At 40.1% G+C, this 21,572-nt stretch overlaps 1 protein-coding gene and 1 long non-coding RNA gene across 4 annotated transcripts in view; one reads left to right on the forward strand and one right to left on the reverse strand.

The window, feature by feature from the left end:
- anks1b (ankyrin repeat and sterile alpha motif domain containing 1B) overlaps positions 1-21,572 on the forward strand; it is a 274,373-nt gene that overhangs the window by 120,675 nt on the left and 132,126 nt on the right. For all 3 annotated transcript variants that reach the window (XM_085436749.1, XM_085436747.1, XM_085436748.1), the window contains exons 8-10: positions 2,385-2,507; positions 3,321-3,508; positions 9,599-9,730. In XM_085436749.1, the coding sequence (XP_085292875.1) occupies positions 2,385-2,507; positions 3,321-3,508; positions 9,599-9,730 (443 nt within the window). The remainder of the gene's footprint in view (positions 1-2,384; positions 2,508-3,320; positions 3,509-9,598; positions 9,731-21,572) is intronic.
- LOC146689597 (uncharacterized) lies at positions 13,841-16,867 on the reverse strand. The gene is made up of 3 exons (XR_014915991.1): positions 16,188-16,867; positions 14,462-14,658; positions 13,841-14,263 (listed from the first exon to the last, which is right to left on the reverse strand). It is a non-coding gene; the product is annotated as an uncharacterized LOC146689597 (long non-coding RNA).

Here is a 21,572-nt window from a genome sequence, read left to right on the forward strand (position 1 = left end):
TCTCATGCTGATGCCATTACTAAAAAAAGTTCAATAAAGACTGTTGTTTTTAAGGAAAATGAGATCTTTTAATGTCTCATCTGAGATGTTGTCTTTGTTTTATAGAAGTTTTATCAAATCTGTGATGTCTTTTTGTATTGCTGCCTGGTTTGGTAACCTGATGGTGAAGAATAAGAAGAGGTTGGGTCTTTTGGTAAAAACTGCTAGCAAAATTTCAGGGCGCTGGTAAGATGGACTTTTGGCCATTTACAATAAAAATGTGCTTAGAAAGGCTCATTCTATTGTTAATTGTTCAAACCATCCACTTCACAGTGAGTTTGAGTTGTTGCCTTCCGGCCGCTGTTTTAGGGTACCTCTGAGGAAGACCAAAAGACTCCAGACTTCTTTTATCCGTACTGCATCCTGTCTCCTAAATGCCATATAACTGTTCTGGGATTTTCTACTACTATTATTGTCATTTTATATTATTTTTTGTTTACTTTTATCCTGTTGCTAAACTAATTTCCCTTTTGGGACAATAAAGAATTTGAATTGAATTGAATTGAAACAATGCCCAGTTGGACCCCCCATCATAACACCAGCACTAGCTTGAATTTTTGATCCAAGACAGGATGTTCATGTTATTGACTTCAGATTCAAGACAGTCGAACACCAGGCCTGGTGGCCAGAATCCTTTAGAAAATATGAAGGACATACATTTTGGACTTTCAAACGTTTTTCAGCTTTTCCCTCTGATACAGACCTCCTACATTGACATTCATTTTAAACCAACATCATTGAACAGTTAAATGACAGAAAAGTGATATATGTAACTCACCAGTCAGTGTATGCTAACCAAATGCCGTATAGCCTCTGTCGCAGCACCACCTACTAGATTCTTGCTCCTTGTTTTGTACACCTACTCCTAACATTTAGCTTTATTTGGTATATTTGGGATTTCCTCTACAGTTTAAAATAACTTCTGCGACCCTAATTTGGAAAAGCAGAAGAGAATGGATAGAGTTTACAATACAGTTCTGTGGATTTGCTTGTTTACACACTTGTATTTACAAGAATGAAGAGTGATTATGTGGATAACTGGGGTTGAAGATGTCAATACAGTGCAGCTGTCTGGACTTAGCTGTTCACATCCCGAGCTGTGCATATAGAATCACAGTTTGGGGGAATATTTGTTAATATGCACACAAGTGAGGCTAGAAAATATGTTTATGAAATGAACGTAGCTTTTTAAAAGTCAAAAATTCATGTCATTGTGCATATTGGTCAGAAATGACAGCCGTGAAAAGCTTGTCTCTCTAAATTAGAAGTGCAAACAGAGATTTGGACTTCAGCATAAATTGGAGAGTGAATGTGTGAGAGAGAGAGGGAAAGGACGCAGCTGTGACTCAGTGAAAAGATCAGCTGCATGCCATTTCCTGTTGGAGAGGAGATGGAAAAGCACACACACACGCACAGACAGAGACGCAAAGAGCAGAATACTTGTCATTTACTCAATTGTGCCAGTCGAGGGGCTTTCTGGTTGCCGTAGGCACCTCGTTATGAATAGAATCTCATTTGTTTCACAGCACACGATTCATCCGACTGTTTGAATTAACAAGTTCATTTTGTACTACCCATCAGCAACTGCTTGTGTACTACAGTTCAGTGGATTATTTTATTATTTTATAAAGACGCTGCACTTTATGTTCTCTGCTGTTTATGGAACTTAATAAATCTGTCGAAGCATTTCGTCTTTCTTTTTGAGTCGGATACAAATTCCAGTACTAAGTGTAGTTGTATGCAAATGTGGTTGTTCGTCATAACTACTGAGCTGAATGCCACTATTCATAATAATGAAAATATACCCACACGCACAAACACTCCTCCTGACATTAACCGGCTCCCTCATTAGGACTCTGCAGGGAATTTGCCACCTAATTTCTGTCTGCAAGTGTATTCGTGTGCTTTGCCTGAGTTAAGCAAGTGTTGAACTTTGTTTCTGGCCCTTCACCTGAACCCTTTTCTCCCCTCCTCTTCCTCTTTCCTTCCCTAGCCACATAATTTGTTCTGTTTTACCTTCGTGAACAGCAGATTGCTTTATTAGCAGAAGCTGTGAAGTGAATTTGCGGTGCGGGGAAAAGTGTGAATTGAATGCAGCTCAAGCTGTTTACAATACTGATGGCTGTGCTATTATATTGATCTGGTAAAATGCCTCTGAAATGATTTTTTTCTCTCTCGCTCTCCCTCCTCGATCGATCTCCAAACTTCCTCCACTCTGTGCCCTTTCTGCTCATTATTCCCGTCTTCCTGGCATATTTTCACTTTCCCCTTAATTCACATTGCTTTCATTTTGTCTGCTTCATCGTCCATCTTCTTAATTCTCCGCTGTTTCCACGTGTCTGTAGAATATATGATGGATGAGATGGAGAAGCTGAGCATCCTGGAGGAGCCTGTCCGCACGTGTCCTGTCCCTACACCTCGAACTTCTGTTCCCTCGCCTTCCGCGTCCCCTTCACTGAGACACAAGAGTAAGTATGAAGACAGATTCATGTGACAACTGAAGTACTGGACTGTGAGCTCTGAGGTGACTAAATACAGCTTTTTTTAGTTCTAAAAAGAGGAAGTGGTAGAAATAAAGACAGAAACTGGGTGTAGACAGATGACATAACAACAAATAACAACCTATGTAGCACATTCCTTTATGCATTCTGCACAAAGGCTTACAATATGTTTAGTAATATACCCAAACAACTACAAAGGCATTTATATAAAGCATTTATTTATATATAAGGGAACATTACAGACCAGTCCATCATCCAAATGCATGTGTCCAGTTTACTCTAAGAACAACGCCACTAAACTTGATTGGAACTATTGTTTACTTTTTGCAATATGGGCTGAATAAAGCCATGGAGAGCAGCTCCTTTAGTGGAGAATAACAGTCACTGCCACTCCACACTTACCTTGTCCAGCACTGCCCCCTGTGTTACAAATATGACATTGCAACCTGCTGAGTGTGTGCTGATCTGCTCTCCTCTCAGTGATTGTCAGCAGATCCCATAATTACCTTGATTACCTAGAGAGTCGTGGAGGGAAGCAGGAGGAAGTGATTAGCACAGTGTGCCTTAATGCGACACAAAAGCAAAGCAGGAAGCAGACGGGGGAGGAGTTTTGTGTCTGCCAAACAGGTTAATCTCACAATAAATCAGACAGGCATATAAAAGATTTTCTTCCACCTTTTTTTCTTTGTTGTTTTGGTGATAAAATATATTTGCTGGCGTACCCGGTATGAGAATAACTGGCTTCACAGATACGGATCACATTTCTTACATCCTCCTCAGATGATGCTGTGACAAGCGAACTGTCCAAACTGCTTCATGAGATCAAAAAGTGCCGGGATAGGGACTACTCATTCGAGGAGCTCTGCCACACCATCTCCTCCCACTCTATGGACAGCTTCGGTAGCGGGCGGCTGTCCGATGAGGAGCGCCCAGATCGACCCAACGGCACTCTGACTCGAGCCAGCAAGGTACGCCACTAGGCTATTACAGAGGCGTGGTGCATTTTGGTTGTGGTGTTTGCCTCTCCTTTCTTGGTCTGCTCATGTAAATGCATTTTGTGGGAAGTAATGAGCCAGGCAAAAATGGAAAAAAGGGCACTGAGGTAGTTTGCAATTGAACACCTCGTTGGTAATTAAATATTCTCACACCAGAGTTTAAAGTTGTTCTGAAAAACTCCATGCCAAAAAGAAAAACTACTAATGCATTTCTACTTTTCTGTTAACTGACACTTGACTATGATGATGGTTAACTCAAAAGTAAATGTCCGGGCCTTATTCCAGTTTCTTAAATACAAGAATTTAGTGGTTTTGCAGCACTTCTTTTTCTCCTGCTGTCTTTGGAGTTTGATTTATGCCCCTAAATATCCCTTTAGTTGGCTGCTTTGTGCTGGCCTGCTTTCTGTTTTACTTGTTCTTTTTTTTTCTCCTGTTTTAGTAAACAGATAAAACAAAAGTGCAAATGTCAGTGCAAATCTGCCAAATGAAGAAAAAAAACAAACTAGATAGTTTATGGTTGCAATTTCAGATAAGATTGGTATGAGGTCACTGGCTCAGAAAGTCTTAATTTCAGGAGTGACCGAATTGCAATTAGTCCCTACAATAATGTCTGTGTTGCTCTAGAATAAATTAAGACTTAAAAATCGATAGAAAAATATTTTGGCTCTGAGTAAAATGTTTCTGCCACATCTATAAATGTTTGACTGCAGGCAGGCTCTCTGTTTATCTAAAAGAATTTCTCTCTGCAGGCTTATCAGCTCTTATTTAGTCCTTCAAGATGTTTTATCTTACTGCACACAGGGCCCAGCTGTGCTGCAGATCTTCATTTACTGTCAAGGCCACTTCACTGGGTATTGTTCAGCTGCTTGTTAATACAAATATCGAATCGGCCAGTCACATGGCAGCTACTCAGGCATTCAGACATGGTCAAGATGACCCGTTGAAGTTCAAATTGAGCATTAGTATGGGAAAGAAAGGTGATTTGAGTGACTTTGAAAGTGATGTGGTTGTTTGTGCCAGCTAGGCTGGTCTGAGAAAAAGGAGAAAATATCGAGCGAGCGGTAATTCTCTGGGCAAAAATGCTTTGTTGAATGCCAGAGGTCAGAGGAGAAGGGCATGTCTGCTTTGAGATGATAGGAAGGCAGCAGTGACCGAAATAACTACTTGTCAGAACCAGGATGTACAGAAGAGCATCTCAGAGTTCACAGCCTTGAACCAGATGGGCTACGGCAGCAGAAGACCACACCGGGTGCCGCTCCTGTCAGATAAGAGAACGCTAACAGGAAACTGAGGTTACCGTTCACACATGCTTACCCAAAAACAGGAAGAGAAGATTGGAAAATGGTGCCTGGTTTGATGGGTGTCGATTTCTGCTGCAACATTCTGTTGATGGGATCAGAATTAGCTGTAAACAGCATGAAAGCATGGCTTGCATCTTGGCATATCTCAGTCTGAGACTTGAGATCCATGTGAACGAGAAGTGTTTCCAGCAGCTCACTGAATCTGCGTCATGAAGCCTTCAGGAAGTTTTAAAGGAAGTTTTAAAGTCAAAGCGGGATCAGCCTTGTATTAACAAGGTGCACCTAATAAAATGGGCACTTTGTGTACTTCTGGCTTACAAAAAAGACTGCACTTTGACTATTTTGACTACAGAGGGCAGTATCAGACTGATGCTGCTGAGTTGGCTCGTCCTGTTGAGTTGTCACTTCTTGTTACAGAAACAAAACAGGTCCAGGGTTTATTTACAATTGTAATTATTCTTTGTGCTCAAAGATCCGTTCACAGCCTGCAGATATTTTTCATGACCTTCTTCTAAATTGGTGCCTATTTATGCTGAAATATTGTTCACGCCTTCCCCGTATCTGTCCACACTCTCCTAACACAACACACATACACACACACACTCTTACGCAGGAGAAAACTGATTAGACATTAATGGCTTGAAGTTCAGCTCAGGAAGAAGTGGATGACCTTTATCAGTGTTAGCTGACCAGAGAATCACACCTGCAGTTTATTTCTAACAGCCAGCACAGCGTGACGAAGAGGCTCTGAGGCTCAATTCCATCAGCCAGAAAGACAGAAACACAGGTCATCTATCACACCTGAACCTTTAGACCACACACAGACACACGTGCGCGCACGCTCAGGCGTGCACACTCACAGGGTTGTCCAAAGAAATGCGATCGAATGTGCCTGCGCTTCTCACTTATTACTGCTTGTCTGTTTCTATTTTTCTTTCTATTTCTCTCCATCTCTCTCCCCTACAGTAACACATGCACAGACACTCCAGCAAAAAATATTGTGACGCTGATCAATAGTCCAATTTTTTTTTTTTTCATTTCTTTAATAAGTTCACTTTCAGCGTAATTCAAGTAGCTTTTATGGACAGTGCAGCAGGTGCACAGACCTCATGCTGAGGCTCTCTCACACGTGCATGCACATTAAACACGTACACCACGTCTTACTCAGGCTGTAATTACCTGAATCCATCTTGTGCCCCTCTCTATAAGTACCAATTTGTATTCTATTACTGACACTCCTAGCTTGTGTATGTCTGTGTGTGTTTATATGTGCCCGCAGGCTACTGTCTAAACTGAGGCCGGGCCTATTTAGTATGCGATTCAATGTCTCTATAGTACAGAAATGAACAATGCAAATATGCGCAATAACTCACACATAGATTGCATACACTCATGAAGAATGCTGGCACAGTGTGAATTCAGAAAGTCAGAGTGGAAATGTGTGTGAGTTGTGTTCAAATGAGCACTAGCATGTGCATTCTGTGTGGTTAAACCAGCATGTGTTTGTTATAATCTGATGCCACTGGTCTGCTGGCACTGGTTGTATTCTTTGCTTACATTTATTACACAAGAATTTATTATTCAATTATAATTCAAAACTAAATAATTTAGTCCACATGCTTATCTAAGTATTTCAAATCAAAGCTGAGATTGTGTATTTTTTCCAGCCAGAATTCCAGAACTTGTGTATCCCAATAACCGTGATGGAAAAGCACAGACTGTACATAAAAGGTGGATGTCATCGTGAATTAAAGCTAAGGTAGTGACTGAGGCCATAAACCCAACAGAAAAGTGTTTAATGAGGTCATAAGTCAAGTGAGGAAAACTTTCTTGTGGACTTGCACTCTGACTTCTTTCTACAGCTCGCCCCCTGCTGGCCACTTTTCTTTTCCCTACTTGGACTCTTTCTGTGTTTTGCGTGCAGATGATGCATAGAGCAGAGAATCAGATCCTCACATCTAAGAGGCCGGAACCTGTAAATACCCTTTACAAGTACTGTCTGGACTAAAAATCAAATGTGTTCCTTAATTTCTAATATTTGGTGCCAATCTGTAGCCATGCTAACAACCCTGCAGGACTATAATGATATACAGCTTTGCTTTAAGCTATATGTTGAGGGACACTGATTAGCAGGTTATAAAATTTACTGTTTCCCGATACTAACATTCTATCACTAAGCACAGAATCAAGTAAGGATATATTGTAATAAATCATATTATTGGGCATATTGATCAGATTTTTCATACTGGTTTGAAATGTAATTTTTGCCACGATATTGTTCTCTGCACCAAAAATGTCACCTTGCTGTAGATGTCAGTTAGATTTAGGAGTTGATCCTTGTTTATTCATCGCTAACCATGATTGTCTATAATGACCAGTTAATTAAGACTTCTCCATGCTAGTTGGAAATCTGTACAATACTTGCAGCCCTGAGTAAAAACTCTGAACATGAGACATAAAATATAAAAAATTCACTCCAGACTTGATTAGTTTGATTGTTTTTTTTTTTTTTAATTTTGTAAAAAAAGAAACCCATTTTAAATATAATTATAATATGAAAATGTACTCCTTCCTTTTTTGTGGAAATGGCATTTTGTGGCCACACCTGCAGTTCCTGTCTTCCCATCAGGGGACATATCACACTTTTCAGTGTTAGTGGTCCAAACAATTAGGAAAGAAATCTAGTGCAGCGTAACCCATTCAGTCATTGTAGAGATATTTGAGCCTGGATCTGTCGAGCCACTTAAAATCTGTGTAAAAACTGTGTTTTTCATCCATGCAAAGACTCTCTTCAACAGATATTTTTTATGCATGGTTAGTTTTCACTAACCAGTTGGCTGCACTATCAGAGCCATGTGCATGTAGTGCAGGGAAATGTCTAAGGGTTTATTGGGTTTCATATTGATCTGTAAAATTTAAACTCGTGTAACTTAAACTCATTACACTGGAGTCAGTTTAAATCCAAGTATAAATCATTTTGTGTTTCCTCCATCAAATGAACTAAACTCATTTGTGTTAAGAAGCTTTCAGACAGACATAAAAGACACATTTTCATGTAGTTAAGCAGGTGATTTTCCCTAAGTCATAATCTATCCCTTTAAAGCTTTCCCATTGACAACTAATGTAATATTGATTAGCTATGCAGCTTTCAGTATGAATAATTAACTGTGTCCTCTCTATTGAACACTGGCTGGCATCACATTCATACTGTAATGAAAGGTTATGTATTGTTTATGCATACAGTGCAGTATGTATATGTGAATACTGCAGTCCTTTTTAGATCAATCAATATTCAAGTGTTGCAAAGGGCCCTCTGCAATCTGGAGCGATTGGTGACCTTTCGCTTTCTGCCTCATTTTCTGCCTCCGTCTCCATTCTCGCTGCCGTTCTTTGGCTCTTTCCATCTGTCTCTCCTTCCTTCTGTAACTTCATTTGGGTGCACAGTTTTCATTCTTTGCTTCTTTAGCATGCCCTCTGCATTCCTGCCGCTCTTAATCCTTTTCTTTTTTTGTTCTTTTTGCCCTCTCGCTTGTCATCTTTTAGACCTCTGTTCTAAAGATAATCACCGCATGATGAACATGAGACCTCCCTCAGTCTGTGCACCCTCATCACTCCTGGTAAAAGCTATATGCAGTTTTAGAGACGGCCGATATGTGTTTTTGTCTTTGTAATCTGCTGTGGTCTACGCCCTCGGCTGCGTTGTTTGGTTCACAGAGATATCAGGTGGGCTTTATCTGCCCTCTGACGCTTCATACTGCAGAGCCCATCCGCACACCTGTCCCCTGAGAGCCAAAGAGCCCCCAGGAAAGGGCACTGCGTGTGAGCCTCAGATGTTCTGCTATTAATGGGCTTTTCTCACTAACACATACTAGCCCAAAGCAGTGCTGTGCAGGTATTTCAAGTAGTTATATGAGAAGGGTTGCAGGTTTTTGCTGTGATCCCCATGAAGAGCTTCACAAAGAGATACTGAGGTTGATAAAGATGGTGCCTTTGAGGGGAAATAAGCTGGCTTTTACTGTAATTATCAAAATCTCCAGTAATGGAAGAAAGTCAGGGAAAGAAATTCTAGATAAGAATGTATTTGATTGTTTGATTTTATCCCATAAGAGTGTTTTTGGTGAATCTGCTGCACATTTAGCCATAAGCATCATAAGTTAAATAATTTTAGCAAACTGCCACTTACTTGCACCCACAGCTGTCACAGAGCGACGTTAGCATTGTGCTCTGAAGCCAAAAAGATGAATTTAATAACTCTGTGTGTAGAGCTAAAGAGAATGGCAGAGGTGGGTGACCAGTCTCTGCGGTCCTACTTGCTTCTTTTTTCTTTCCAGAAGGCAAATCAACAGTGAGCTGCTTCTGACCAATAAGTGGCACCTGGAAAGGCTTCATAATAGCCTCCAACTCCCACCCCTCTCTCAACCAGCAGAGCCTTCAGGAGCTCTGCTGTTCTTTTAATTCAGTCTTAATGTAAAAGCTTGTTTATTCCAATTTGTTTCTGTCTGTGCCAGGGTTACACGAGCCACTGTTACTGTAAATATATTGGTCATAGCAGCTTTGAAAATAACTGCTGTCACCCTCTGTCCTCCTAAATCTATGCTGATGTATACAAATGGCTTTTGTACGGTACCATCAGTCTTTTCTTTGTCCGGTTGACAATTAATCTTCTTGGGACACATACACCCTCTAATCTTTGAGCTGATTATTACTGGTTACTTGTTATAATGACAATCGTATACTTGTGTTCTGAATTTTGTGCTCACAGCGGCCGACACCACCTCTCCCTCCGGCCATGGAAGAAGATGAGGCAGAAAAGAGCTGCGGTCCCACTGGCTTCTGGGAAGCACTGACTCCATGCAATGGCTGTCGTAACCTGGGCTTCTCCAGCCTGTCGCAGGTACACACACACACACACACACACACACACACACACACACACACACACACACACACACACACTTATATGCAGTGAATTAACTAACTCTAACTGCATGATGATGATGTTTTGACTCCTAATTTGCATTATAATGTAGTGTCGGTGTGCACAGAGTCAAAGAATGATATCATCATCACAATTCTTATTTAACATACATGATGTAGAGTAAAGCAACACACAAACACACAAATTACAGGCTAGTGATATTGCCATTGTTCTGAGCGAATACTTTCACTGGTTACCTTGGGAACGCAGTGAATGAGCCGTCACTAGAGAGACCGGCTCTCCTGGCAGTTCTAAATACTCTGCTCAGTTTCTGCCTCTGTCTTCATCTCCTTATCATACATTTCTGAAGATCCTCCCTATCTCTCCAGTTTTGTTTTTTTTTTAAGCCTTTTACCTTTACGAGTAGTTCATGAACTCTGAATAACTCTCAGCTGAAATATCTGATACAGTGAAGCGACATGAAAGGCTAATGATCCCTGTGGGGAAAAATGGGCATATTACAACAACAAAGAAAGGCTGTGTAGGACAGAAGCTTGATTTTTAGGGTTTTACTGAACAAGCAGGCTTGATCCAAACTCACACTACTTCTCAGTATTCCCGCTCCATCTTTACTTCTTCCTTCCGGCTCCCTCAGCCCCACACGCTGTGTATTAAGTGTGTTTAAATGAGTGCTTAGCAGGGAGATGCATGCTGGCACAAACAGCGGGACATCTGACATTTACAACACAACAGACCCTCTGTCTGGTATACTGGCAGCCTGCCGGCCTGACTGGCACACCGCCTGGAGATGTTTGCACCTGGGCGAGTGTGTGCGTTTGTACTAATGCGCTGTGCATGATAGCTTAAACCTTTGAATGCGAGCATGTGGGTATACACAGCGTATTCGGTATCATCAGCTTTTTGTGTGTGACATCATCTCGAGCTTGCGTGGGAGGATTTGTGTGTGCGTGCGTGCGTGCTCGCGCTGGTTTTATTGAAGAAGTAGAAGTGGAAGGAACAGAGTGTCAGAGGGAGAGAAGGACCGAGTCGTTGCTGAATAATTAACTTATCACTGCAGTGATTTTCCCACTGCCATTGTGGATAAACAGAGTTAACATAAACACACACAAAAAAAGCATTTGCATCCCCTTAGAGGATTAATAGGGTCTAAAAAAAAATAGCTGTGCTGCAGTCGCCACCATTGTTTACATCTCAATCTTTTGTTTTTATCAATCCACGTGACATCTGCTAACATGCGCGCTCACCAGTCCCCCCTGGTCATCTTTCTCCCTCGTTAGATGTCCGCAGTAGTGTTTTAACCTCTGTCTCTTGTCTGAGTGTTTAGTTTCCTGGTTGTCAGCTGTCACTTAAAGCTGTCAATCAAAGTGCTAGATTTTTGTAATGAGTCATACAGAAAGTCTAACCTTAAAATAAACCGCTTAAAGCACCATGTTAAAGTGAAATACGGTGTAATTTAAAGTTTTCTTTAACCCCCCCCCCTCAATATACTTTAATGCCATTAAAATTATTCAAATTCTTCATTGGAAAATTCATATTTCTTTGGTTTACTTACTGTATGTCAGCAGAAATGATGTTGTCAAATTCAATTGATTACAAAATATCCTCCAGACTAAGAACCCTGCCCTCCTAATATATACAGGCAGTGTTCATATAAACATGTAAATCAGATATTTGGTAAATAAAAATTGATTCATGTGCTGTGTATTGTTTAATTTGAGGAAAATGAGTATATTAATCAGATAGATGTGTTTGATTAATTGAAATCTGGTCAGGAACCTCCCACAGCCCTATCAAGCTAGTCATTTAAAAACTTTCGAGCGGGGATATAAAACTCATTTTGCATTGCGGGCCACATACAGCCCACTTTCATCTTATGTGGGCTAGACTGGTGAAACTGGTGAATCTATTAAATCGTACTATATAATATTGATATATAAATATATAAATGTAATAATAGAAGATGAAGAAGCACAATTTCAACATCATGTTTCAGTTTTTCTAACATGCTGCTGTAGTAAATGAAAGAAATCTATAAGCATGACTCTTTGGGTTTAAATTGCAAGAGGTAAACTGACTGAAATCTAAAATGAAATTGTGTTAATGGCCAGTGGGGGAGGTCTTGATCAGTAGAAAAAAAACTGTAAACCTTGTGAAAATACAGTTACAAATCCAAGAGCAATGTCTTCCTTTATATTTTCTAAAACCTTCCATAGGACCAGATTGGAATCTTTGCCAGGCTGATTCTGGTCCCTGGGCCTTATGTTTGGCACCCGATTCAGAGTATTTTTTTTTTTGGGGGGGGTTGCAGAAAAGAAATGCATGAATCTATCTAAACTGGAAAAGCATCACTGACATATAAACAGTGTTTACAGTCATGTGCCAAATCACATGTACATTTTTATCTCTGAGAAATGTGTAAGGCAACATTTACATTTTGAATTTCTGGCAAGAGTGCTCCTTTCAGCTCTTTACTGCCTGTGGCCATCTCCCTGTACAACGCATCCACTTAACACACTGTTTGCTGCTACAACTACACATGTTTCTTTTCCAACTATTTATTTATGAGTGACTTATGTATGTATGTATGTATATATATGTATATATTGTACTATTCTTAGTTAGTGTATTGTCTGTCTTGTCTTAATGTTGGTTTAAAATGGAGCACTGTAACAAAAAATAATTTCCCCCAGGGATCAATAAAGTATTCTGATTCTGATTCTGATTTACAGTAGCTGCTATATGCTTCCTTTTTCACCAGCTAGTTACTGACTTTGTTGGTGCCAGGGTTGCTATGGTTGCGAGGTCTGCGGTTTTCTGAGTAATTGGCCCACATTTGAAGCATTTCTGCAGGTTGAACTTTTCTTGTCCATGAGTTCGTGTTGTGTATGAAAATTGCCAATATATCCTAAAAATCATAAAAGCCAAACTCCAGCATGCAGGCTTAGATAGAAAACAAACTATTTTGTGATACTCTCCAACACCGGGTGCCTGCCTTTTGGGTGTTATATTGTATTGTTTATTATAGGTTAGTTTGATTGGCCATGAGGCTGGTTTTATCAAACAGACCTGGCAGCTCTGTTTGGTGCTGAGCGGAGAGCTCACAGGAGAGTTTTTGTTGAACACAGCTGCCTGCTGCATCCAAAAGGCTGGAAAACCAAAACAATGACCTGAAAGGTCAGTACAGCCGAGGGGAAAAGCAGTGTTGGCTGATAATTTTCTGTGAAACAGGATGGCTAGCCATTGCAAATGTAAAATACTGCAATGAAGGGTTTATGGAAGTGTTTTAAAATATTATGTGGCTGAAAAACAACACTGTTAAATTCATAGCTATACCTTAGTTACGCCTGAGGGTGAAACACCTGAGAGTTGGTGGTTTAGCAGGGGATACTTCTTTGTCCTCTGCCACCAGGTGGTATCAGGGTGAGCAAGGATGTGCCCAGGGTGGATATTGTCTCTGGACTCTGATCAGACACCTCACCACTCCAAAAACCACGGATGCTTGGTAGAAAGGTGCCGGGGAGTGTTCAGGTATTGGTGTGTAGATATATACTAGTTGTAGGAGTCAAAGAGAATTTGGCATGAGAAATACAGATTTTTTTACAACATGTGTTCAAGCTTAACTATCAGAAACCCTTCTCATCATTAATGGGAACTTGTGTAATTTTCCAGTGCCTGGAAATGTACCTCTATCCTGTTTGTCTCAATTTCTAACCAGGACGAAGACCAAAAAAACGAATAAAGTCTGGTCTGAAAAAAATGTTATTAACTCTTTACCTTTTACCGTTTCATTCTACAGGGTGGGCCATTTATATGGATACACCGTAATAACATGGGAATGGTTGGTGATATTAAAGTCCTGTTTGTGGCACATTAGTATATGTGAGGAGGCAAACTCCTCAAGATGGGTGGTGACCATGGTGGCCATTTAGAAGTCGGCCATCTTGGATACAACTTTTGTTTTTTCAATAGGAAGAGGGCCATGTGACACATCAAACTTATTGGTAATGTCACAAGAAAAACAATGGTGTGCTTGGTTTCAACGTAACTTTATTAAATTGAAGCAGAGCAAAGTTACAGAGGTTTAATTAGAGACACAGCTAAGCATTTTGCAATTTCGCATAATTTTAAAAAGTTTACATTTCTTCAGCAGCAGAAATTTCTTGTTGTAAGTTAGTTAAATTAAAAAAATAAAAAACAAACCGCGGCCGACAGCGCTGTACACAGTGGTAGACTGGTGCGTAATAAGAAAGTGGATAATGCAGAAAACAGAGATTTTTAGATGTGACACTCTTCTTGAAGTACACTGAGAGAGAGGGAGAGCTGTGCATGACGTGTCATTTTATCATGGTGGAAGCAAAACAGCAAAAGTAAGAGGGAATTCATGACGATGTTTACGTGAAGCGAAAGGTGAAGCTTAGTTTGGATCTTCTTTTGCTGATGGTTCAGTCAGTTTTGGTTGGAGGATGATGAAACCTGCAGCGTCAGAATCTAGTGCAAAAAAAAAAAAAAAGACGTAAACATAGAAAGCTGACATCTCACCAATTCTGATGCGTCGGCGGGTCCGCGCTCTATGTTTACGAATTTGTGCAGAATCCATGTACCTGCTCTCATTTACAGTTTTAGTTGTTTGGTGGTTGTTGAAATTTTGTGAGGTTTAACCTAACCAATTTTAATCGGTAAACCCACCCCTACTTCTCATAACACATCCAGTCCCAGCAGCTGCCAGTCCATTGTGTTGGATGAAGGTTCATGAGTAGTGGAATAAGAAAAGCTGCCCTGTAGCATTACGGAGATGGATGTCTAATGTCAAAACTTGCTTGAAGTATTTCAACAGGCCCACAATTCACAGCTTCCAAAATAGCCATCTGACGTGAAGTCATACCCTGAAACAAAAACAGCAAAGTAAATATGTACCTTTATTAAATGGCAGCTGCGGACGTTTTATTTATTTTTCTATGTTTGTGCAAGACTGCACGTCTTAAGCAAGCACGAAATAAAGTTTGCCTATGTTTTAATATTTGTGTGTCTATACATATTTGTGTGTCTGTACCTTGTACCTTTGTGGCCCGAGGTAATGAATTTAACATATCCTTGCTGCCTGTCACATGCGTGTTTTTTGTGCACACATGACTGCACTCACTCCCTCATTACGAAGTTTCCCCTGTTGAGAATTGTCGTTACTAGCTACAGGTTTCCACTGACCATCTCCATGTGAACGCAGCTTGACGCCAAAGCGTCACCTTTTTTAAAATTAAGTTACAGAACTCATTTGCGACAACCTTGAAAGCAAAAGAAAAGGGAGACAGGTAATGATGAAATGCAGGAAAGACAAGAGATGCTGTAGAGAGAGGTCTGGAGTGTTGCCAAGCAACACAGACTTTCTTGAGATGTCAGGCGTGGGATGTCCACCATTAACAAATCTCAGTCACCAACAGCATAGGTGCGTCAGACTGCTGCACACACACTTGCACATGTCAGCGTTTCCTGACTTTCTACCAGGTTATTTCCTCTCATTTCACCATCTTTACTTCCTTCCTGTTTTTCTTCCTCCGTCTGACTTTCTTCCTCCACACTTAGTCAGACTTGCTTCTTACATTTCTCTTTCTCAAGCTCTAATTTTCTTTCTTAGGAAACAGGGCTTTACTCACAGCTGACGCAGTTTTAAGATGTGTGTTGTAAGGTGTCTTTGTGTGAGAAATGAAAGAATCTTAGCCAGCAAATATCCAGATAAGTGATATCCAGGCTCAGTTTCCAGTACAGTCCACCTTTACAGATATGTTTTAAACAGTTGTATGAGAGCAGATGTTTTCATGATTTGCATGTTAGATACACAAACAGCATTCAGTCAAAGCCTGCTCAGACATGATCGGTCAAAACTCGTGAGACTAAGTGCAGGATAAGCTTCTGGTCTGGTTGACTCCAGATTGTGTGCATTCATATGTAGATATCAGTTTGTAGAGGTTAGTGTTGTGCTGTCACAGATCAGACAGCCATGAGAGCCTTTGAGGGTGCTAAGGAACATCAAAGGCAAGTGTTTATGAGGGGGCAGAAATTATGTGCAGAGCTTTAAAAGCATCTAAATGAGGGAGTAGAATTTGTGTGAGTGGGTGAGTTTTCATCTTATGTTTAAAGTTTAAGATCATTGACCTTTTTCAGATTGTTTAATGTTTTGTAATATTTAATTATTTAAAATAAGCAAGGTTGAAGTTGCTCCATGGAAACTGTATCTTTATCTTACGTGCAGAATTAGACATGCTTCGTTTAAATAAATAAATAAATCACACACAGCAGCTGGCCTTTTGAAGTTTTTCCTGGAAGCAAAGTGGCGGTATCATAATGTCATGCAAACAAACTGGTGATAAGATTCGATGAGTACAAAGAAGACTAAAGGTACTGAAAAGTACTCACTCACCAATCCAAGTGATTTATTTCAGGTGTTCCAGTCACTTCCATCACCGTGGGTGTATAAAATCAACCATTTGTGAAAGAATGGGTCGCTCTCAGGAGCTCATTTACTTCCTTCGTGGTTCCGTGATAGGATGCCACCTGTGCAACAAGTCCAGTCATGAAAAATTTATTATTAAATATTCCACAGTCCACCGTTAGTGGTGTTATAGCAGAAGTGATAGGAAGTGGCAGTAACTCAACCCCAAATTTCTCGCCCACTGCCAACCATTTGGGGGAGAAACATTTTTCCGCTCGTAACCATTGGTTATATTCCATCCAACAGGGCGGATGACTCAAAGAATGTGCGCGTGATGAGGAAACCCAGGTGCTTGGTCATTTTGGAGGCCTACTTAGGTAAATTGCATCTCTCTGGTCTTATTCCCATTCAGACAAAGATGACTCCACCCACACCATTATGCTCCTCCTCTTGCTCATCACTAATACTACAGAAATTCAGAGTACAGAGTTTTTTTCTTGGTGGCATTACCTGGAGTCTTTTAATAAGGATTTCGGGCAGCACGAGTTGATGTGACTACAAAGTCAAAACAGGAGAATCTTTCCTAAGTGTTCAGTAACCAGTCGCAGCAGATGGCCACCCCTCCCTGATCCTGGTTCTGCATGAGGTTTCTTCCTGTTAAAACTGTGTTTTTTCTTCCCACTGTCGCTGGATTGCTTGCCATATGATTGTTGGGGTTTTTTGTTGTTGCTTTCTTTGTATTATTTTAGGGTCTTGACCTTACAATATCAAGCAACTGTTGTTGGGAGTTGGTGCTATATAAATAAAATTGAATTGAACTGAATGGAAAAATTAATTAATCTTGCATTATACCATTGTAATAAATCAAACTGTTAATATGTAGCCATTCTGTATATGCTAGTAGTATAATTCTCTTCCACTCACATAAACCTTGTAGTCATAACTGCTCGGGAAAGGAAACATCAATTTCCTGAAAGAAAATGAGCGTGCCAGTTATGAGATAAAAATACATAACTGAAAATAGTCAGCAGCTATTTGGATGATGTGTTTAATTATTTTAGTAGGATTTCTTTTTTCAGCTCCAGCTTTTCAGATTTGACGTTTGATGTCTAATAGAACCTTTGGAGAAAATTAAATTATCTCATTTTGGACTTGTAAAATTAAATTAAAAGTCAGTAATAGATCCAGGAAAATGTGGTGGCTATTTTCTTGATATTTACTATAGACAAAATTAATTTATCAAGAAAATAATTAGCAGACTAAACGATCAAGCAAATAATTACTTCTTGCAGTCCGTATCTGAGACGTCTAAAACTCTGCAGTGCCTGCAAATGTGTGCGCGTGTGTGTGAGGATTGTATGAATTGAGACAAAGATGTGAACAAAAGTGTTATAAATTTTTGCTCGGAGTGAATAGCGGATGATGCTGTTTGCTCTGTGGATTTTAATCCTGTTTTTCCAGTTAATTATCATTCATTTAATTGGCTGAAAACAGAAATTCTGTCATTCAAAACATTGAATTAGACTAATTGATTATTATTATGTTCTCTTTTAATTTGATTTGATTTTGCTTTCATTTCCCGCTCTCGCTCCCGTCTCTCGATGGGACGTGACGCAGCTCTGTGCTTACACTTGGTGCCTGTTAATGGCGTTATGCCCCTCTAGACTGCAGCTATAGGCTGTCAAAATAACTCAAAAGACACATATAGGTGCTGTCATATTTCACCTGAAATAGACTGGCACAAACCTATAATGCCCTTGACTCCATGAAGATGTGCTGTGGATGCGTGCGCTTGTTTGTGTGTAGTTTTACATCCCGTCGGAGTATCACATATCTCACTATTCTTGAGGTAAACAGGAAAAGGCAGAGAAAGCTGCCGAGAGGGGAATAGAAGCTCAAAGAAAAGCCACCAGCAGGAATTTTTTTTTTTTTTTTTTTACTGCAGTGTTGGTTTTATAATACGGTGCAGCACAGCAACCCTTCCTGTAGTGTTGATGCCCTTGAGCAAGGCATTGAAAACACAGTACGCTTATGCAGAGACTGTTAAATGTGTGCAAATTATGTTGTGTTCCAGTTCAAATGAGCTCGCGTTAAAGAGATTAAGGGACAATCCTACACACAGGTGACAGAGCGAGATAAGGGTAAATTTGCTTTCTGTGTTCTTGTTTACAAAGGAATTAAAGATGTGGTTAGAAGGCTTTACAGGCAAATAAGATGACTGATCGTACCGAGTTCATATTTAAACAAACATCATTTGTATCCGTGTATTTGTGTAACATATTGATGGAAATTATTTTCATACGAAACACTGTTGTGGCCCCACATGACGCGAGGGCTAATGATGTTGGCAGGAAACGTCTGTCTCTGTTATTTTGCCTCTGGCAGCACAGTTATGCAAAAAAAACCTATGATGATAGGTATTTGTCATTTTGAGCGATTTACACTCTGCTAAAAAAAGGGGAATGAACTTTGTCGAGAGATGTGAGGCAGTTGCAGATGATGCTTCATCATGTTTAGCTTGGTCTAATCTCGGGAGATTATGAGTTTCTGGAAAAGAACCGCTCTCTGTTAAAGGAATTTCTTGATTTTTACATAAATATATTTATGAGGTTGCAGTTGCTTAGTGTACCATCATACCAAACCCAGCATGCTGATTTTAAATGGATATAGTGTTTGCTAATTCAGTCTGAATACAAAGATTTAGTGTTTGACAGCTATATCCTCACCAATATAGCTGCCAAGTAGTGAAGCCAGTGCCAAGGAGCCACTGGCTCCACTACTTTGTGCCCCTGTCTCACATCATTTTAGGTCTGCACTGAAAATCATTCTTGTGCACTAAAATAAATTAAGTGTAATAAAGCAAACATCAAGCTGATAGGCAGTATAAAAGATGGACATAGGTACTGTGATGACACCCTGGTGAATAAAATCCTGTTTTGTATGCTGGAAGTGACTGTGAACTGACTGTGAAACCACACATTTATTAACTGACATTTTGTCAGTCCAACTTCATTAGACAATGAACGTATCCTTGGATTATCCTCCTCTCAGGAAATCTACAAAATAGACTTTGGCTACGTCCACACGTACACGGGTATTTTTGCAAACGGAGATTTTCCGTTTTTGTTTTTAAAAAAAATCCTGTCCACACGTAAACGCAAAAACGAAGGAAAACACTGCTAGGAACATGCCAAAGCAACAGGTGGCGATATATTCCTAACCGTGTAGAAATGTTGGCCAATCAGAAATCTAGAAGCCTCGGTGGGAAAGACTAAACAAAGATAGATCTGCACATAGAAACAGAACTGAGTCCTGTGTGGAGGGACAGTAACTGTGTGTGTATATGTAAGCATTTAAACACTGCAGAGAGTAACAGTATTTGGTGTAAGTCCGCCATTGTAGAAATTCATTTCACTGAAACAATAATGTGGCGCACAGTGTGACGTCAAAAAATGCGCACACCGTTGACGCTGCGTTTTCTCCGTTTTCCTTGTCCACATGTAAATGCAAAAACGGAGTTTTCGAAAATATCCACCCTGGAAGGCGTTTTTAAAAATCTCAGTTTTCAGTGACCGAAAATGCCGTTTACGTGTGGACGAAAGGCGCAAACACATAGAAAAATCTGCGTTTTCAAAAATACCCAGGTACGTGTGGACGTAGCCTTCAGTATGACTCGAAATGAGTGACTGAGCTCATAAACTGATCAGGAAAAGTGTTCACAGAGGTCAAGTCCAATGGCCCTTCTTTTGGGAGGGATGTTTTTTTTCGTGGCTCTTCATAAGGCTGGTTAGTGGTCTCCAACCACTGCGGTAACCTCAGTCATGGTGGCCTGTGCTTGAAGAAAACAGTTTTCACTCAGCCATAAAAACATATTACACACAAACATAACAATCAAAAAGCAAACACTGCAAGAATGATAACAATACTGCTAGCATGACAACTTCAACATTAACATTCCCATGAGTCCCTGCAAAAACCAGGCATAGTCTGCATGGTTGCCTCACTTGGGGCTGACATATGCATTGCCTTTAATTCTGTTTTTTCAGCTGTTTTAAATGTTTGTAATATTGGCCAGTGATTAACAAACACAAGATCAGACTTTTAAATCAACTACTATATTAACCTCCTAGGACCTAGAGTGCACATATGTGGACATCACATTTTGGGTTGTCTAGACCAAAATACTAAATTTTGCTCCACAAGGGCCTGATTTCCACTTACAAGGACATTATACTGCCACTGTTCTATCGAAATGTAAAAATGTGGATCTCATTTTTCTCAGAAACAAAAATCAGGAAAAAACCCCCACATAATTCTTTGTTTTTACATTCATGAGGTCTCAAACAGCCCAAATAGCAAAGACAAATTGAAAATGCATGCCATAAAAGAGTTCAGGTCTTAAGCGGTTAAAGATTTGTTTTGTTTTTTTTAATCTGTTCATATTTAAACAGCTTTGAAAACAATGGGATATCAGCTTTCAGTTTTTGCTTCTGGTTTATCAGTAAGGTTGTGTAAATGCAGCCATGGGAAATAAAATAATAACTGGGAAGTTAATTTCAGCTCCAAACTAAATGTGCTTCCTGCTGCAAACTTTTTTCTCCCACCGTTACGCAACGCACACTCACCTTAGCAGCCTTTTGTTGCTTCAGAACTTCCTCCAAAGTTGAAGGACCTGCAGTTAAATGCAGTAAAAGATTGGTCACACAGCAGTGGCTCTCTGTCTGCAGTCTCTTGCTCCAGCTGGTTGCCGTGTCTGTGGGATTAAGCGTGGAGCCGAGGGAAGCCGCAGTTAGAGCTTTGCTCAATACAGTAGAATACATGGGGAATGTGAAGGGTGTAATTTTCTGTGGAGTGAGTGTCGGTGTCCCATGGGTGGCTCAGCTAGCTGATTTTTGAGGGATTAGCCAGCCATGGAGGGAAATCCAATTCTGCAAGGCAATCCTTGCTCGCTGATCGGACCAACCTGCACCTCTGACTTTTTCTTTCCTTTTCTTCTATTTTCCAGTTTCAGATTTACTTCACTCTGTCCTTTAATTCTCAATCAAATACTCCCTATACCTTACCTATTTTTGTGATTACCCGAGATCAAACAGTAATCCGGTCGTTAAGTGATGACGTGATGAATCCTACTTCCGGGCCTAAAGTAGTCTGCATTTAATATGGCTTTTGTGTTGTTAACATGTTTAATGTTTTGTATTTTCTTCTATTTAATCTCAAAAAGCTCCTAAAACAGTCAGTGATCACTGTTGACCTCCCTCGGCTTTTATTACCGCTAATCATTTATTTAAGCTCAGTTTTTAAAACCTTAGGATGTAACTACAGCCCAGCCCATGCACCAGTATATGAATGACTAACCTCGTATTGTGGATGGAT

This window comes from Copadichromis virginalis, linkage group LG17 (genome assembly GCF_057382275.1).
Source record: "Copadichromis virginalis isolate Kocher_CV1m ecotype Utaka linkage group LG17, C_Virginalis_male_GT1.1, whole genome shotgun sequence".
In the NCBI taxonomy this organism is placed as follows: Eukaryota; Metazoa; Chordata; class Actinopteri; order Cichliformes; family Cichlidae; genus Copadichromis; species Copadichromis virginalis.